At 38.6% G+C, this 17973-nt stretch overlaps 1 protein-coding gene across 1 annotated transcript in view; it reads right to left on the bottom strand.

The window, feature by feature from the left end:
• The window catches only part of FRMD3 (FERM domain containing 3), a 266833-nt gene that overhangs the window by 141972 nt on the left and 106888 nt on the right, over positions 1 to 17973 (bottom strand). Inside the window, exon 2 of the mRNA XM_063455005.1 lies at positions 4759 to 4863. Coding sequence (XP_063311075.1) covers positions 4759 to 4863 — 105 coding nt within the window. The remainder of the gene's footprint in view (positions 1 to 4758; positions 4864 to 17973) is intronic.

Genomic DNA, 17973 nt, shown 5'->3' with positions numbered 1-17973 from the left:
TTAAGAAAACTGTAATAAAGACCATAAACCTAACAGGTTATCGGCTTAACTCACTGCCTACCAACCATTTGTATACACAGCTTAAAGGGTTACTACATGCATTATAACTGCTACAGCCTACTGTAGCGTTTATGATGGCAGAAGTACCCAGGTGGTGTTGCCCAGTAACAGAGATATCTGTTTTTCAACAGTTTGCCATTTACCTGTGTTGTGCCAGTCACTGAGCCTCAATGAATGGCAGCTGTATGACATCCTGCCTCTGCAAAAGCCAAAGCCGATACTGCCATTCACTCATGGCTGAAAAGGTCAGCTGAGCACTCTCGACCAATGAATGAGCACCTGTGCATAGAATATACACAGAACTAACATTAGCCAGCCTGGAACCTTCATTCAAGACCAGTTAACGAAAGCAGCTGGAGATGGAGTTAGAACTCCGGTAGCTAGCTACAACATCTCAATATGTGTAGGGTTTCCTAATAAAACACTGAACGTACAGGGTCCGTGCACCATGACCACTGTTTTTCTTTCCAAAAACATGAAATTACAGTGCTAAGCGTGTGCACAAAGCTGTTTTTTGTTTTTTCTTTAATCTGCTTCTAACGTCTTGTAAAAGAATACATATTTTCGATGTACTGAAGAAATTGCCCTTGTTTGCATGGGGCAGTCCTAATTTGTACAGGTGGAAGAAACAGTATTGTCATGACAAGCATATTAACAGCAGAGGAGATGTGCTAAAATGCCCCAAGTTCCTGTAGGGTTTACTGATAAAATGTTCTGGACTTACAATACTGCAGGATTACTCAATTTTCATTTCCTACATGTCAGAAGTGAACCTTCTTTTTAGTCATGTACAAATGTAATAGAGAACATTTTGAAAAGGTTAAATGCAGTCAATATATTTCTGATTACATAAATAAAATACAAGAGAGGAAGCCATGGGGATATATACTGCAGGGTGTCTGTTTGGAGAAGGTGCAAGGCACTAATTTTATTCTCCCTAAATATCCCTCCACCTTCATAACCTGGTGGAAGGTGGATGGATTATCTTGGCAAAGGTGAAGTGCTCACTAACACAGATTTAGACAGAGTTGTGAACAATATTTGAGAGAAATGGGCCTTTTGTGTACATAGAAAAAGTCCTTAGATCTTTGAGTTCAGCTCATGAAAAATGGGGGCAAAAACAAAAGTGTTGCGTTTATAATTTGTTCAGTGTATATTGCAGGGCGTCTCTTCAATCTGTCCCTTCTATCCCTCATCTGAAAATATATTCTTAGCATAAAGTGACAAGCCCTGAGGTAATCTGTTTGTACTTTAAAAACATTGCCTTTAAAAGTGTAGAGTGATTTTCTAAAATTATCTTTATACATTTTAACTTGCGCTAAGGACATTGTAAAGATGAGGCAGCAACTGTTATTTCACTAAAATGAATGGGATTGAACAAATCTACATCTGTGGATTAAATGTAAATATAAAAGTAATTTTCTGAAAAGCACATAACAATATATGTGACGAGGCCAGTTAAAATTTTTTACAAGTATTTTGGTGTGAAGATACCCTTGAAGTGTTAATCAGAGCATCATTTCGACTATGGGCCACTGTAGTAGTCATGATGCGAGGAGTACCCGTGTGCCATTCCCTGGTCAGGGGGCAAAACATTTTCGAAATAGTGGTGTAGAACTAATAAAATGAAAACATTAAAAACAAACTATTAACATTGGTGTCTCTCATTTCATTTCATCCCCTCTGATGAGTTGTGGCGAAACGCGCGCGTCAGGGGCTATCGGAGATTCAGTGTACCAGCGTATTGTGTGGTCTTCGGATCGATATAACCGCACTTCCACAAGAATCCTGAGTACTATTTCTGTTAGGACTAGAGCAGACCTTTTGTGGGGCTAGACTTAGGAGACTGGGGACTATTATCCACTTTAACTAGATATTCTACTGTTATGTTCACCCCCTTCTTCTGCCTCTACTTTCTCTAACAGACTTTGTGGTCTATTTTGAGCTACTTAGGCTCCACCTCCATTTGCATTTTTTAGTAACGTTTCATTTTGTTACTAAGTAACAGTTACTATACTTAGTCTGAACTGCAACTTTGTTTTGTTGCAAGTGACTTGTACCAGAGGTATCCTGAAAACTTTTGAACAGGTCCTCTGTGCTTTTTATGTTTTTCTTTTCAAGAAAATGTAGTAATTATTCATTGTCACACTTGCATGGTACTTTATTACAATGGATCATATATCTAGCATCTACTACTATTTTTCTTTCTCCATCCTTTTTAATTACTGATGCATACATGCATCAGTATTGTGACATCGTGTTGCCTTATATTTACGGTGATCAGTTGTTTGACATTCATACTCGCTTTATTCCATCCTACTACACTGATACCGTTGGCGCACTAGATATTTAGCTGATTAATGATTATCACTGTATAAGTAACCTATGCTGCTTACCTTTATACCTGGCATATTTGGTTATTTATTTATTATTCATTATTTGTAACGTTGAATTTCATTTCAACTGAGATTTGGTGCGGACCTGCTGATATACTGCACACCTAACCAGCAAACATCGTTTTACAGGGTTGGTGCACGTATATTTGCTACCTGGCCATCAGACTTATATCAGTACATTTAGTACTTTGTTCTCTCTCTTTTTTTTTTGTTTGTTTTATATATTTTAACTAATAAAAGTTATATTTTAATCTTTACCTATTCCATTAAGGGCACTCCAAGCTTTTCTCTTCTTTTCTGTTACTACTCTGGTAGTTCATTGTGGGTTAACCCCACTTTTGAGTGTTTTTCCCTTAGCTTCCACCTTCTCTCTTTTTTCTCTACTAAAATGAATGGGATTTAACAAATCTACATTTGTGGATTAAATGTAAATATAAAAGTAATTTTCTGAAAAGCACATAACAATATATGACAGTGACGAAGCCAGTTAAAAAATGTTACAAGTATTTTAGTGTGAAGATACCCTTGAAGTGTTAATCAGAGCATCATTTCGACTATGGGCCACTGCAGTGGTCATGATGCGAGGAGTACCCGGGTGCCATTCCCTGGTAAGGGGGAAAAACATTTTCGAAATAGTGGTGTAGAACTAATAAAATGAAAACATTAAAAACAAACTATTAACATTGGTGTCTCTCATTTCATTATAATAAAAATAACTGTAGAATAGGGAATTACCCTGGGAAGGGAAACACTTTGTTAACTTAAGTATAATGCTATGTTTTGCAATGTGGACTTCATTTCTAGTGGAAAAGACGGCTCCAATGTTGGAGTATATAATCGCTAAGGAAGATGTTTTAACTTTATTTATTAAATGAAGTGTTTAGCCATTTCAGTTTAAATAAGTAAATTTAGTTAAAATTATTGCAAGTGCAGGGGTGAACTTCTGACTAGACACCGGTAACATTATTTTTCAAGCTACCAATGCTATAGATAGGAACTGTTCATGTAGCATGGCAGTTTAGGATAAATGACTAGAGATAGGTACTATAGGTGTGAGGCAAGGCAAGTCATGGTTGATAAGGTATGTATGGTCAGCTAAATTCACATTTTGATTCATGTTAATGATGACATCACTGGAAATCAAAGTAATATCAATATAAAAAGTGCTATTGGACATCTCACTGCTAGTCTAGTTAAAATAGAAACTCTTCATCTAATCAAACACTATAACAAACTGTAATAGCCAAATTCTGTTTTCATAAAGAACAAAATTTCTTTCCAATAAGTATATAGTGATTAAAACCATATTTGTAAATATTACTGGAGATTGACATTAAAATCCATAGAACCCATTACATTTCATATAAATAAAACATATATACACTTAAAGGACCACTATAGAGCCAGGAAAACAAACTCGTTTTCCTGGCACTATGGGGTCTTTAGGTCCCCTCCACCCTCATGGCCCCCCTCCCACTGGGCTGAAGAGGTTAAACTCTTACCTTTCTCCAGCGCCGGGCTCCCTCGGCGCTGGGGAACACACCTCCCTCTTCTGACGACAGCTGCGAATGCGCATGTGTGTCAAGAGCCGCGCGCGCATTCAATCAGTCCATAGGAAAGCATTTCTCAATGCTTTCCTATGGACGGCAGTGTCTTCTCACTGTGATTTTCACAGTGAGAAGCGCCTCTAGCGGCTGTCAGTGAGACAGCCACTAGAGGCTGGATTAACCCTCAGTGTAAACATAGCAGTTTTTACAGCTGCAGGGTTAACACTAGAGGGACCTGGCACCCAGACCACTTCATTGAGCTGAAGTGGTCTTGGTGCCTATAGTGGTCCTTTAAATGACAAATAAAATAATAACTTGTAAATGGCCAAGAGACATCTAGCTTTTGAGACATAAGGGTGTAATGTCTCACTGTAGCCCAACACACTGTATTTCTATTACTTGGCCTATGTTAAAAAAATGACTTTTGGATGCAATGATTTGAATAATTAATATTAACGGCTTTTCATGCTACAGATATGACCATAATAGACAGCTGAAAAAATAAGATGTAGGTTTCCAAGAATTTCTTAGATATGATTTTTTTTATGTAGTCCTTGTGTATTGGTAAAACGATCCAGCATGAGTTGGGGTTGTTCAGGTAGCAAAAAAAATGGCTATTAATGTTGGTAGTAGTAATTTATTGCCAAACATTCCATTGCTGAAAGTTACACAGAAGAGATTCCTGTTTTCCATGAAATTAGAAATAACTGCAATCCATGGTTCTGTGTTTACATAGCAAGATTTCATATACATACCCGCTGCTTCTCTGGGTCAACAAATCGGATCCCAAAATAGTCCTTTTCCAGTAAACTGTAATGATTGCAGATATGGTCTAGGAGAAACTGGCCTTTGGTTTCCCTCTGGAAAAGAAAATCAATTTATTTGATATGGACAGGAAGCGAACAATTAGCTTCACTTCTACATGTGAGAATATCCAGTATCTTTATGCCTTTTAAACATTTATTGATGTGATGCTCATTTTCTGGTTCACATATCTGACTATTTCAGATAACCTTTGTGATCGTGAAGTGTGTAATGCATATCATCTAGCACCTGGGATCCACAGTAGCTACATCAGGGCCCTGGTATGTGGCCTTACAAACCCTGGTGCTCAACACCAGGGGGCGTGTGTTTACCCTGCACCAGACCCTGATTGTTCATTTCCACACTGTGACTCCTACCATCATCAGGCATACAGGGGTCCCGGTCTCCAGACCGCCACCCGTACAGCATAGCTATGTTTACTGACAAAATACCTGCCTCACATTTTTCTCTATGGACAGTATTAAAATAATATGAAAAAGACAAATACCCAGATTTTGTAATTTAATTGACACATTAAAGAAAAAACTATCCCTGAGAAGCAGGGACTGAGATAGTGTGTCCAAAAAATATCCAATGGAAGGGGTAACCCTATATATATAGTTTAAACAAGAAACAGAGGAAATGGATCCAAAAACAAAAAGTCAGGATCCACGGTTTTGGATATATCAGAGTTAACTGTTAAAAATCAAAAGTTTATTGTTTATTGACACATCATAGATCTATGATGTGTCAATAAACTTTTGATTTTTAACAGTTAACTCTGATATATCCCAAACCGTGGATCCTGACTTTTTGTTTTTGGATCCATTTCCTCTGTTTCTTGTTTAATTGACTCATTCACAATATTTCATTACGCATGTCTGAGTTAATTACTGTTAATGTTCATTGCGCCAGTGCAGATTTATAAAGAAAAAGGTAAAACCTTGGAAAGTCTTGGACCATAGCAGTATATAATGCAACAGGTTTGGTATGTGATGCAGAAACATAACAATGCCACAGGTTTGGCATGTGACTGCAATAATAGTTTGGCAACTACCCTCTGGCTCACTAAGGTAACAACATGGTGCCTTGGACTGATATGGTCTCAAGTAATTACCAGATGGGCATGGACCACTACCTGAAGGAACAGTTGCACCAATTAAAGGAATGGTGACAGCGAGACTTGATAACGTATGTATAACATGACTCACTGGGGCAGTACCCTGGGTAGACATTAGCTCTTGAATGCTTGTTGAGTAGGTTATGGTGCATGGAAGACCCCAGGCTCTATTTAATTACACATAGTTATGTAAAACTGCAGTAATTTGCAGTTTGTGAAAGCAAAGTTTGTAAATTTATTTTCCAAATAAAAAAAAAAAAACGAATTAATTTTTTTTGTTTTCAGAATTGTCTCGTCTTGTATAATTTAATGCTTTGGAGTTATGTAGCAAGGAGTATGCATGTAAGGCAAGAACCAAAGTTTAGATATCTATGACTGCTTTTAAAGTGATGTACTAATTTGAAACAATTGTCTTGTTTAAAATCTTTAGCTTTGAGTGAGAAAGTTGCCTCACTCAGCAGGCTAAAAATAGCAGGTAAATAAAATTATTTTTCATATTTACCTGCTTCTTCTATCTTATGTCTTTCCAACCGCTTAAGGAGGAAGAATGATCTAACCAATCAGTGCTCTATCCCTAGGAATGCTAGAAAAGTTCAGTAGGCGTGCCTAATAGATTCACACATGTGCAGTCCAGTTGGAAGATCTCTTCACCTTCCAAAAACCTGATTGCAGGAGAAAAGAGGGAGTCTGATCAGTGTGATTTATGTAGAGCAGACTCTAATGCTGGGTTTCTCTCTAACTGCTGAGTTAGTCCCTGCAGCTAGAATGAGGAGCTTGTTGCTTGAGCACAATCATGCCCTGTTTCTGTCGTTAGTGGACTGTCTGAAACTAGAATGGGTGGCTAAGAGGAGGGGGTTTAACTACTTTTCAACCCTATTCTTGCTTTATTTTTGTTTGTATATTTGTTTAAAAGTGTTCGCTTGCTGGTTTAAAAAAAGGCAGGTGTAAAAATTGACTTTTAGAAAGATCAAGTTTCCATGGGGAAAAATGGGCATATATTTTTCTTAAAATGCTTAAATTGATACATGAAAGAATTTAAATGTGAAAGGACTGTTTAAAAGTTGCTGGGAATTTAATCTACTCCCACTACATGGATAGTTTCATGGACATTTTTGGACAACCCAATAGCAGGCATGCAAACTTGAAATCTATCCAATTGATGTTACAGGATGATGAGTGAAGGATTTTATTTGTTGAATAATTCAAAGGTTTTATTTGACTCAGTTAAACTTTTTTTCATGTTCAACAGTTGTTAGCTGTGCTGTTTTTTCAAAATCTATTTGAGTTATGATTAGAACAGTTCAATAGTAATTGAACCATTTTTTTATATTTATTTGTATATATGCTGTACATATATTCATTGGAAAAAAACACTTTCTTTATCTATATAACATATGATTAGTGTTATATTTTGAGACTTCATGACTAATATTGTTCTAGTGTGTACAACCATAGCCTGTTGCAAGTTATTTTATGCAGAATATAGGCTGCTCTGTAAAATAATAATACGAATGCACCGAAAATGCAAGTCCAATGCTTTTAGCTGCAGACTTTAAAGGAATACTACAAGCTGTTAGAAAGAAATTGTTTTACTTGTAATGCTGGGGGGTTCTCTTAGTTAATCAGATTTCAGGCCTCACCTGTTCCCCTAAAATAAAGATGTTACTTACCTTTGATCCATGCACTGTACTTAACCCATAGAATGCTTCTTATAGAGAAGCATTTACTCTAATTCTTCTCTTTGAGCCGTATTGCCTTCCACTTTAAGTATGTGCTGAAAACAAATGAGGAAAAGGACACTACCAACTGTCTGACTGACCGCCTGGAGGGTGTAACTTTATAAAGGTCGTTTGTAAAATTTTCTTGAGATAGTCAGTCACTTTTATAAAATCTGATAAATAAAATAAAGCACTTAAGCAAACTGGAGTCTTTACTGGTTTAGAGTGTTCCTTTAATTTGAGCTAACAAGTTCATATTAACAAAGTTGCTTGAGGAAACTAATTCTTCGTCCACTTATAACATTTCCATTGATCAATAGACCATAAAGAATTGTATTCTATGTTTTTTTCCATACCTGGCATGGGACTAAGGGAAATAAGGGTTGTTTAAAGAAGAGTTGGATAACTAGATAAATGATGAATTATGAAAGCAACAGAAAACTGAAAGCCTTATATGATTCATGCTGAATAAATTTAGCTTGAAATGGAAGTTCTTATTTTTATATTGCTTAATAAAGGTTTGTATGCCTCATGTACTAATATACACATAAAAAACCCCTGCCTTCTTCCCTGTTTGTATTTTAAAAGCACCCCAGTCTCTGCGCTGCATGTACAGGCCAACCCCCGGAGCGAATAGGGAGGGGGGAGCATGACTGCTGCCCTGAGGAGTTGGCATAGCAACCAAAAGGATACAGTTGGTTTTACAGTTGAAAGCATGGAATTCTGGGAAAAATTACCAGGCTACTGGTGAACAATGCTGAGGGAGCCTGGCAGTGTCTTTCCCCACCCACCCTCCCCAACTGTTCTGTTCTGGAATTGTTGTTTTGTGTTGTGTTTTCTTTGTTCTCATTTTGTCACAGCTGCGGGTTTCCTGCGCCAGCAAGTTTGGTAAATGAATAATGCCCGGACGGGCTTGGGGAGTCGCAGCCTAAATTTGGTTGATGAAGAAGGACAGGCTGAAGAGGCACTGGAAGAAGTTTAAAGTGTACCTGGCCGTTGCCCTTACCCACTTAACATGGTGTTGCGTTACTTATGGAATGGAAGGGTAACAGGATTTGGTGATCGAAGGAGTCAGCAGTCATGTATTTTCTGGGGGGGAAAACAGCAAACAGCTAACCTAATTAATATTATGTTACTCTTGTGAAATGCAATACATCAGCCTAAACGGAACACATTTAGATTTCTATACTTACAGTATATTAAAAACCACGTTTAAAGAATTATAGTTATAAACATGACATTTCCTATTTATCAAAAGTAAAAACCTTATAGTCTACCTACAGACACAACAAATGTCTTCCTTTCTATAAATGTTGGTAGATGAAGCAGAGACAGCTGTGATAATAAGGATAGTGTGTTTGCCCCCATTCCATGAACAGTGGTTTAGCAATTCCCTTTATATCTGTGACAGCAAGCATGCTGTGTGCGCCATTTCATTGAACAGGAAAGTGAACAAAAAGTAATGATATATGTTACTGTTTTTGTTTCAGTCAGAGATCAGGCTTATGATTAGCCCTTATCAAAATATCAATGACTCCATGAATATTTTTATTAATAATTATAATACTTAATTTGAGTGATGAAATGTGAAATTAAGTCAGCATTTACTCCATAATGGGTAGCAGCAATTGAATTGTCTCCAATAATCTGTAAAATACCACAGCACAAAACAAATGGTCAAATCCAGTTAATTCACACACCATATGCCAATGCTGCTCTTAAGGGATTATCAAGGCGATTTCAGCTGTACATTATATACAAGACATTAATCACTGAGCAGATGAGGTGGTAAGCTGATCAGCTTTCACCATTCGTCTGGGAAGTTGTCTTTAGATCCTAGTGTCACTTGGCCTCTTTCATGAAAAAACATGTTTTATGGGTGAAATACCAACACATAAGTGCACGTGTAATATACAATTTGGGAATATTATTATTATTTTTTAGTCAACAAAATGTATAAGATATAAACTTAAATAGAAGAAACATATATTCACACAATGCATGCTGATATCTAAGTGCAATTGAAAATATATGTCTTACTATATGTTAGTATGGAAACATGCTCTTAATAGAGAGGTATTGCAGACATATGACATCTCTGTGCAGCTATCCACCAATCCAATGCTTGCCAGAGAAAGCAATGCACTCACTAACTGGCTTGCGTCAGCATATTTTGCATGCTGATGCTGGACCGTAAAATATATAGGGGCTTGAGGATCGCAAAATATAAATAATGTATTTTAATTACATCAACAACAAGAAAGATGCGCTGTGTCTTTAAACCTTAAAATAGTGAATAGTTCACTCTTATATAAAGTGCTCTAAACTAATTTATAAAGTGCCACTCGTGCTGTGCAATAGTGCTAATACTAATATGAGTGCTAATATTAGCACTATTGCACAGCACGAGTGGCACTTTATAAATATATTTTTGGCACTTAATATAAGAGTGAACTATTCACTATTTTAAGGTTAAAAGGCACAGCACATCTTTTTTGTTGTTGATGTTATATTATGGTGTTGTTTAGAACTATTACACCTGTACGGTGCAGCTTTCAGTAGTAAATGTGTTTCTTAAAAATAATTTTAGCACCACCTATTTTACTTGGTTTTTTTTGGTTAAATTAATGTATTTTTTATTGACTTTATTCCACTTTCTTTGTTTGCTAAGGTAGCATCTTCACTCCAAAATCACTTCATTAAAAAAACTCCTTTTTGTTTTTTGAGGATTATGTGTTGGATGGAAGTGTGGGTATTTTACACTAAAGGAGGGCCTGTGACTCTGTATGTAAATGGTGTTTAACTAATGAACCAAGCATTCAGCAATACATTTCTTTGCAACTAGATTTTTAGTACGGCTCTCTATTTGGGGAATATTAAAGATGCAGTCTAGATATCAAATCCACTTCATGCTGATGGGCATGCCCACCTTCTTACTCCCAAGTTAAATCATTCCAAAGCCAGTACCCACAATCTGGTCCCTGCTTGCCGGAATTACTAATAGAAAACTTCCAATTTCCTTAATATCGTTAGTACAGAAGTGAATCTTTGCATTAGCAATTCAGGTGGGTAAGGGAAAGGATGATGTTACCAGCTATTGTCAAGAGCAATTTAAACAAGAACTGCAGCTTGCAGGTTCAACAGCATCATGATCTCTAGTCTGTAATGTAGTGGTTTTAATGTCTAGATGACTCCTTTAATGATTTTTCTCATATTCTTCAGGAGTTTCAGATACACAGTCATATAATTAATCTAAAAAGATTTTCTTAATCTCAAAATTAAGCATTTCAGCCAAGCCAGCCTCAGGAAATAATGTATGATTGTAGAGTTCTAGTGCAATGTCTAACAGGGTTCTTCACAAAAGACCAAATGCCTCTGGTTCTGATAATAAAAAATAATCTGTTGCCATCTTAGGGCAGGTATACCTCAAAATCCAGACGTTAATCACAGTATGTATCAATGTCTAGATTTTGTGTAAAAAAAAATATATATTTTTTTAAATGTCCAAATTGACATGAATATAGTCTGAAATTCAGCCTGTCTGTACACAACCAAACAGCTGTAATCCAGTACCACATAACGGGAATATGCAATCAAATGTTCGGATGAAAATCTGGTTCCAGTGAATTTACTTAATTCATTTTACCAAATTTTGCAGGAAGGTAGTGGCCATTTCCACTACCTTTATAAAAATTTGCAATTAGCACAATTGAAATTCAATTAAAATGTGAATCTCACATTTGTTGTGGGATGTGAATATGAGAATTACTGATTTTCAAAGATACATGATAACAAGAGATGTACTCAATTGGCTGAAATTACCACATTTCAACTGGACTTGTTTTTAGTAAATATGGGAATTGCTAATTAATTAAAGGTCAGTAATTTTGATCACATTTTTCAAATCTAGACTACAACCTTACTAATCCTGTAAAACACCTTTAAAGTTTTGCTCTGCAATATTGCTCTATGTTACGGGGGCTTCTTTACATTGGTTTTAATAACCCAAGTTCAATTATACAAATGTATAGACGCACTGAATACTATTTTTTATTTAATTATAAGGTGTGCTTTTGCTATGTATTTCACATCCGGAAAATGATTTATAAACCGCCCCCCAGGATTTTTCAGATTTAATGCACATCTTTCCAGCACATTATTCTTTCCCTCCTACATGAATGATAGGTATCAAGAGAGTGTAATTAATTAAGATCACACAATTAATTTTACGTTGTAGAGTAATTAGTACATATGTACAGTAATTAAATTTTCTGTTATTAATTAAGCAATCAGACTAACATTCATATAATTTATCCCCTGTGAGTTGTGAAATAAGAGGTTTCAAAAAGGTTAGCCTTACAGATATACAAAGCTTACGCATTACATGTCATTCTATCTATCTGGGAAGCTATTCTGTAATGTTAAACCAGTTTTCTAATCTTACAAGAAGAACCTTACCAAGAGTATTCTGTACAGATATCAAAATACATGAATAAAGTAGAGATAAAGCAGATGAATGACTTAAAAAGGGTCTATAGTCAACAGAACAAATACAGCTTAATGGGACACTATAGTCACCAGAACAACTACAGCTTATTGAATTTGTTCTGGTGAGTAGCATCATTACCTTTAGGCTTTTTGCTGTAGACACTGTCTTTTCAGAGAAAAAGCAGTGTTTACATTACAGCCTAGTGATAACGTCACTGGCAATTCCTCAGATGGCTGTTAGAGATCCGTCCTGGGTCATAACTGCCTAAAATGCATCCAAACATACAGTATCTCCTCCCTAGCATGCAGCCATTGAACTTTCCTCATAGAGATTAATTTATTCAAGTCATATCTATGAGGAGATGCTGATTGGCCAGGGCTGTGTTTCAACCATGCTGGCTCTGCCTTCTTGTCAGTCTCAGCCAATCCTATGGGGAAGCATTGTGATTGGATCAGGCCACCACTTCTGATGACATCAGAGGAAGTTCACAGGCAGAGGCAGCAGCTTCAGACTTCAATACAAGTACGATTTTACCAAGGGCCAAGGGGGCTAGATAGTGGTTTTAACACTATAGGGTCAGGAATACATGTTTGTGTTCCTGACCATATAGTGCTCCTTTAATGTAGTTGTTCTGGTGTGTATACTATGATCCTGCAGGCATTTTAATGTAAACTCTGTTTTTTCAGAGAAAAGGCAGTGTGTAATGATATTGATGTTACAAAGTTCTGGAGTCCAGTAGCCAGGTCAGCAATGTTTTCTGCCAGAGGTAGCCACTCGTTACCCAGGTTGAGCCCCTGAGCCTTGAGTGGCCTTCTGGTCTTAAGCAGAGATGGGAGACTGGAACAGAAAGATGATAATCGTAGTGAGGCAAGCCGATGTCAGTGGGAAGGAGAAGCAGCAAAGTCAAAACAGTCTAAATTCAGCAACAGGTAGGAGAAGGAGGAACAAGCTTGATTATAGAGTACAGGAACCACAATAATCTGGCAAAGGTACAGAGACAGGAAGTGGCTTTCATAGGCCAAGAACCAGACACCTGACCAGACACAGCTGAAGAGAGTTGTCCCTGATAACCTTGACTCTACAAGCAATGGTATCAGATCTCAGGTAAATTTGCAAAAGGCAGGCTGGTGTACTGGTAAGGAAGAGGTTTAGCACCATGTAAACCAGGGTTCGAAACCCAGCAGAGTCAGTTCCTCACATTACCCTCACCTCTACAGGCACAGCCTCTGGATGCCCTATTTCCTGGTTTAGCAGGGTACTGTGCATGGAAAGACTGAAGAAGATCAGGAGTGTGAATATTGTCCACTGGTTCCCACGATCTATCCTCCTCACTTTCCAATGAACCAAATATTGAAGCTTGTTGCGGAAGATCCTGGAGTCAAGAATTTTTTCCACCTCATATTCATCTTCACCATCCATGAGGACTGGTGGTGGGGCAGGCAGGGCTCGACCAGGGTCTTTTCATGAAAAGGTTTAAGCAGTGCCACGTGAAACACCGGATGTATTTTCATGGAATCCGGAAGGTTTCCTATCAGCAGCTCTCTTGTAACATCCCTGAGCCTCCGAAAGAGTCTCATTCAACAGTTCTTGGGAATCTCGTAAGGCGGTTAGCCGGTCAGTGACTGCAGGAATGGAAGTAGTAATTGGGAGACTCACTAGAAAGGTTGGATGGTAACCATAATTGGCAAAAAATGGGCTCAGAGAAGTGGAGCAGTGTTGGGCATTGTTATAGGCAAACTCCGCCGTGGGTAGAAAATCCAGCCAGTCATCCTGCAGGTAACTAATATAGCACCGCAAATATTGTTCTAAAGTCTGGTTGGTTCGCTCAGTCTGTCCATTACTTTGTGGATGAAAAGCTGACGACAGATTTACATTAATACCTAGAATAGAACAAAAATATTTCCAAATGAGATGTAAACTGCACTCCCCTGTCAGAAATTACTTCATCAGGCACTCCGTGCAAGCAAAATATTTCCCGAATAACTAGGTCAGCAGTCTGTTTAGCTCAAGGGAGACCACGAGCTGGTATGAAATGGCTCATTTTAGTTACCCGGTCCACAACAACAAGAATGGTAGTGTGTTCCTTAGAGGGAGGTAGTTCCACAATAAAGTCCATGGATATAGATCCCCAGGGACGATGAGGAATTGGAAGAGGCTGAAGCAAGCCAACAGGGGATGAGCGAGGAGTCTTGTGTCTGGCACATACATCACAAGAGGACACATACTTCTTAACATCCTCATAATATTTAGGCCACCAAAAGGATCAGGTAAGTAGTTCTTGTGTCTTTCGGATTCCTGGATGACCTGCTGGTTTTGAGTCATGGTAGAGGCGTAAAACGTCCAGTCGCACTGATTCTGGAACAAACAGACGTTGTTGAAAAATCCAAAACCCATTAAGCATGGTCATATGAAGATCACGAGGAGGATCACGAAAAACTGGATCTTTAGAGTAGCCCTTTTTAATGCGAGACATTAGATCAGAAGGAAAGGTAACTCCTAAAAATCTACTCTCCGGCAAGATGGTGGCCTTGGTTACTGTAGTATGGAGGGGGTCAGCTATCCTAGACAAGGAAACCGCCTTGCCATTTCTGGAACCAGGGTGGTATGAAATAAAAAAATTAAACGTTGAGAAAAATAGGGACCAGCGTGCTTGTCTGGCTGACAGTCTCTTAGCTGATTGAATACATTCCAGATTTTTGTGATCTGTGAGGACAGTAATTGGATGGGTGGCTCCATCCAAGAGATATCTCCATTCGGCGAAGGCAGCTTTTATAGCCAAAAGTTCTTTATTCCCTATGTCATAATTGTTTTCTGCTGGTAACATCTGGCGGGAATAGAAGGCACATGGATGTAACAACATCTTAGGTCCAGTCCTTTGAAACAATATAGCCCCAACAACTGAATCAGAAGCATCTACCTCTACAGTAAATGGCAATTCTGGCTGAGGATGTACCAGGATAGGGGCAGATGTAAACAGAGTCTTTAATCTGGAAAATGCAGTGTCAGCCTTATTGGACCACTGAAAAGGAGTCCCTTTACGTGTAAGTTCAGTGATCGGTGTAATAACGGCAGAGAAATTCTTAATGAAGCGCCTGTAAAAATTGGCAAACCCCACAAATCTCTGAATATCTTTTTCATTCTTGGGGGATGGGCCAGTCCAGCACAGCTTTAATTTTACTTGCGTCCATACTTAAACCTTTAGGAGTTATTACATACCCCAGGAATTGAATTTCTATTTGTTCAAACTCACATTTTTCCAGTTTAAATGTATAGGTGGTGGGTATGAAGGTGCTCAAGAACAATGCAGACCTGTTTTCTGTGATTTTCAAGATTATCAGAAAATATCAGGATATCATCCAGATATGCCACAACAAACTGATCCAGGAGATCCCGAAGCACATCATTGATTAGATGCTGAAAAGTTGCAGGGGCATTACAAAGCCCAAATGACATTACTAGATATTCATAATGTCCGTACCTAGTTCTGAAAGCTGTTTCCCATTCATCATTTGGTCTTATGCGAACCAGATTATATGCCCCCCGTAGATCAAGCTTCGTAAATATTTTAGCTGAGCGAAGTCTCTCCAGAAGTTCAGGAATGAGAGGCAAGGAATAGCGGTTTTTAACAGTGATATTATTAATGTCCCTGTAATCGACACATGGCCGTAGACTGCCATCTTTCTTTTCTACAAAGAATATAGGAGCTCCTGCTGGAGAAGTAGATGGTCGAATAAAGCCTTTGGCAAGATTTTCTTGTATGTATTCACGAAGTGCTTTAAATTCAGGCTCAGAAAGGGAGTATATACGGCCAAATGGGATAGCAGCTCCATGTAGCAGCTCTATGGGGCAATCATAATGCCTGTGAGGTGGAAGCTGATCAGCATTCTTCTTATCACAGACATCTGCAAAATCCTGATATTGTAGAGGAAGCTTAGTTAAGTTTGTAGCAACCATTTCATTAATTGTTGTGGCAACAGGTGTTGCCTTAGAGCAGGGATGTCGAACATGCGGCCCCCCAGATGTTGCTGAACTACAACTCCCATGATTCCCTGGCTATCTGTTTCATTGAAAGAATCATGGGAGTTGTAGTTCAGCAACATCTGGGGGGCCGCATGTTCGACATCCCTGCCTTAGAGGGTTGACAATTCATTAAGCAGTGTTCTGAAGGAAAGGACAAAGTTCTAGTCTTCCAGTCAATCTGTGGGTTATGCAGAGCAAGCCAGGGTATACCCAAAATCACTGGAAACTGTGTTGAGGAGATTAGGTGTAAAGATATAGACTCATGGTGATTCACTTCCAGAATCAATTTTAAGGGCACAGTCTCATGTGTAACCGGGCCTGACGTAAGTGGAGAACCGTCTACTGTTTCCATTAAAACAGGTGAAGATTTAGGGATAGACTGAATTTTATTTCCTGCTGCAAATTTAATGTCCAGAAAGTTTCCGCCTGCTCCAGAATCTATCATAGCTGTAGTTGAAATTTTATTATCACCATATTGTGATAGGCACCACCAAATGAGGATGTTTAGTCATCATACATTCTTCACCCTGAGCCAGAGAAAACAAGGGTTGTGTGACAGAATCCAGTTGGTCTGAAATCTGGGATTGGTGTTAAATCTGTGCACCCTCAGCAGTCATAGCTAATGTTCTTTTAGACTTGCTAGGGCAATTGATGGCATAATGCTCTGCACTACCACAATACAGGCATAAATTGTGAGTGTGTCGCCACAGTTTTTCTTCATTGGATAATAGCACTCTTATTAGATCTACCTGCATAGCCTCAGGTTCAGAGTATGTAGGTGTTTGTGGGGTCGGAGTAGAAATTCTTGAATAGAAAGTAGGAGTAGCACTTGGTTTAAAAGAGCCCTGTCTTTCCAATCTTCTTTCTGAAAGTCTCCGATCAATACAGATAGCCAACCGCACAAATGCATCAAACTCAACAGGAAGATCAACACGAGCTAGCTCATCTTTTATAGCTTCTGAGAGACCCCTTCTGAAGTGGAACCTCTGGGCTGATTGGTTCCAAGTAGTATCAGTAACCCACTGTATGAATTCAGCAGCATATTCAGCCACAGAGCGCCTCCCTTGATGTAAATGAAGGAGAGTGGCTTCTGCTGTAGCACAGCGATTGAAGTCATCAAAAACTAGGCACATGGCCTCAAGAAAGTCTTTTAAATTTCCCAAGACTGGACTGTCCTGTTCCAGAAAAGGGGAGCCCCAGGCCAGGGCTTCATCTTTGAATAGGGAGAAAATAAATCCCACCTTCTCTCTTTCAGATGGAAAACGGTTAGGTAATATCATGAAATGCATTGATTTAGGAAACCCCTACATTTTTTGCGGTCTCCTCCAAATTTTTCTGGTAGAGGCAAGCGGGCATCTTGTGCAGGTGTAACAGTAGTAGTAGCAGCAGCCGCAACATCATGTGCCCTGTAGCTGGTAAGCTCACTATGCATTGATCGAACTTCATTTTACAGTTCAGCTACCTGATCCTGCAGCACTTGAAAGGTCTGTGCCTGGGTCTGCAAAGTTCTTGCATTAAAAGCAACCTGCTGGGCCAATGCAGAATCTGATCCGACGGTCTCCATGAATCGGCCAGATTATTCTGTAATGATACTGATGTTACAAAGTTTTGGAGTCCAGTAGCCAGGTCAGCAATGTTTTCTGCCAGAGGTAGCCACTCGTTACCCAGGTGGTTGAGCCCCTGAGCCTTGAGTGGCCTTCTGGTCTTAAGCAGAGATGGGAGACTGGAACAGAAAGATGATAATCATAGTGAGGCAATCCGAGGTCAGTGGGAAGGAGAAGCAACAAAGTCAAAACAGTCCAAATTCAGCAACAGGTAG

Source organism: Pelobates fuscus, chromosome 5 (assembly GCF_036172605.1).
Source record: "Pelobates fuscus isolate aPelFus1 chromosome 5, aPelFus1.pri, whole genome shotgun sequence".
Classification (NCBI taxonomy): domain Eukaryota; kingdom Metazoa; phylum Chordata; class Amphibia; order Anura; family Pelobatidae; genus Pelobates; species Pelobates fuscus.
Note: the sequence above shows the minus strand (reverse complement) of the source record. Positions and strands in the feature narration are given on the sequence as shown.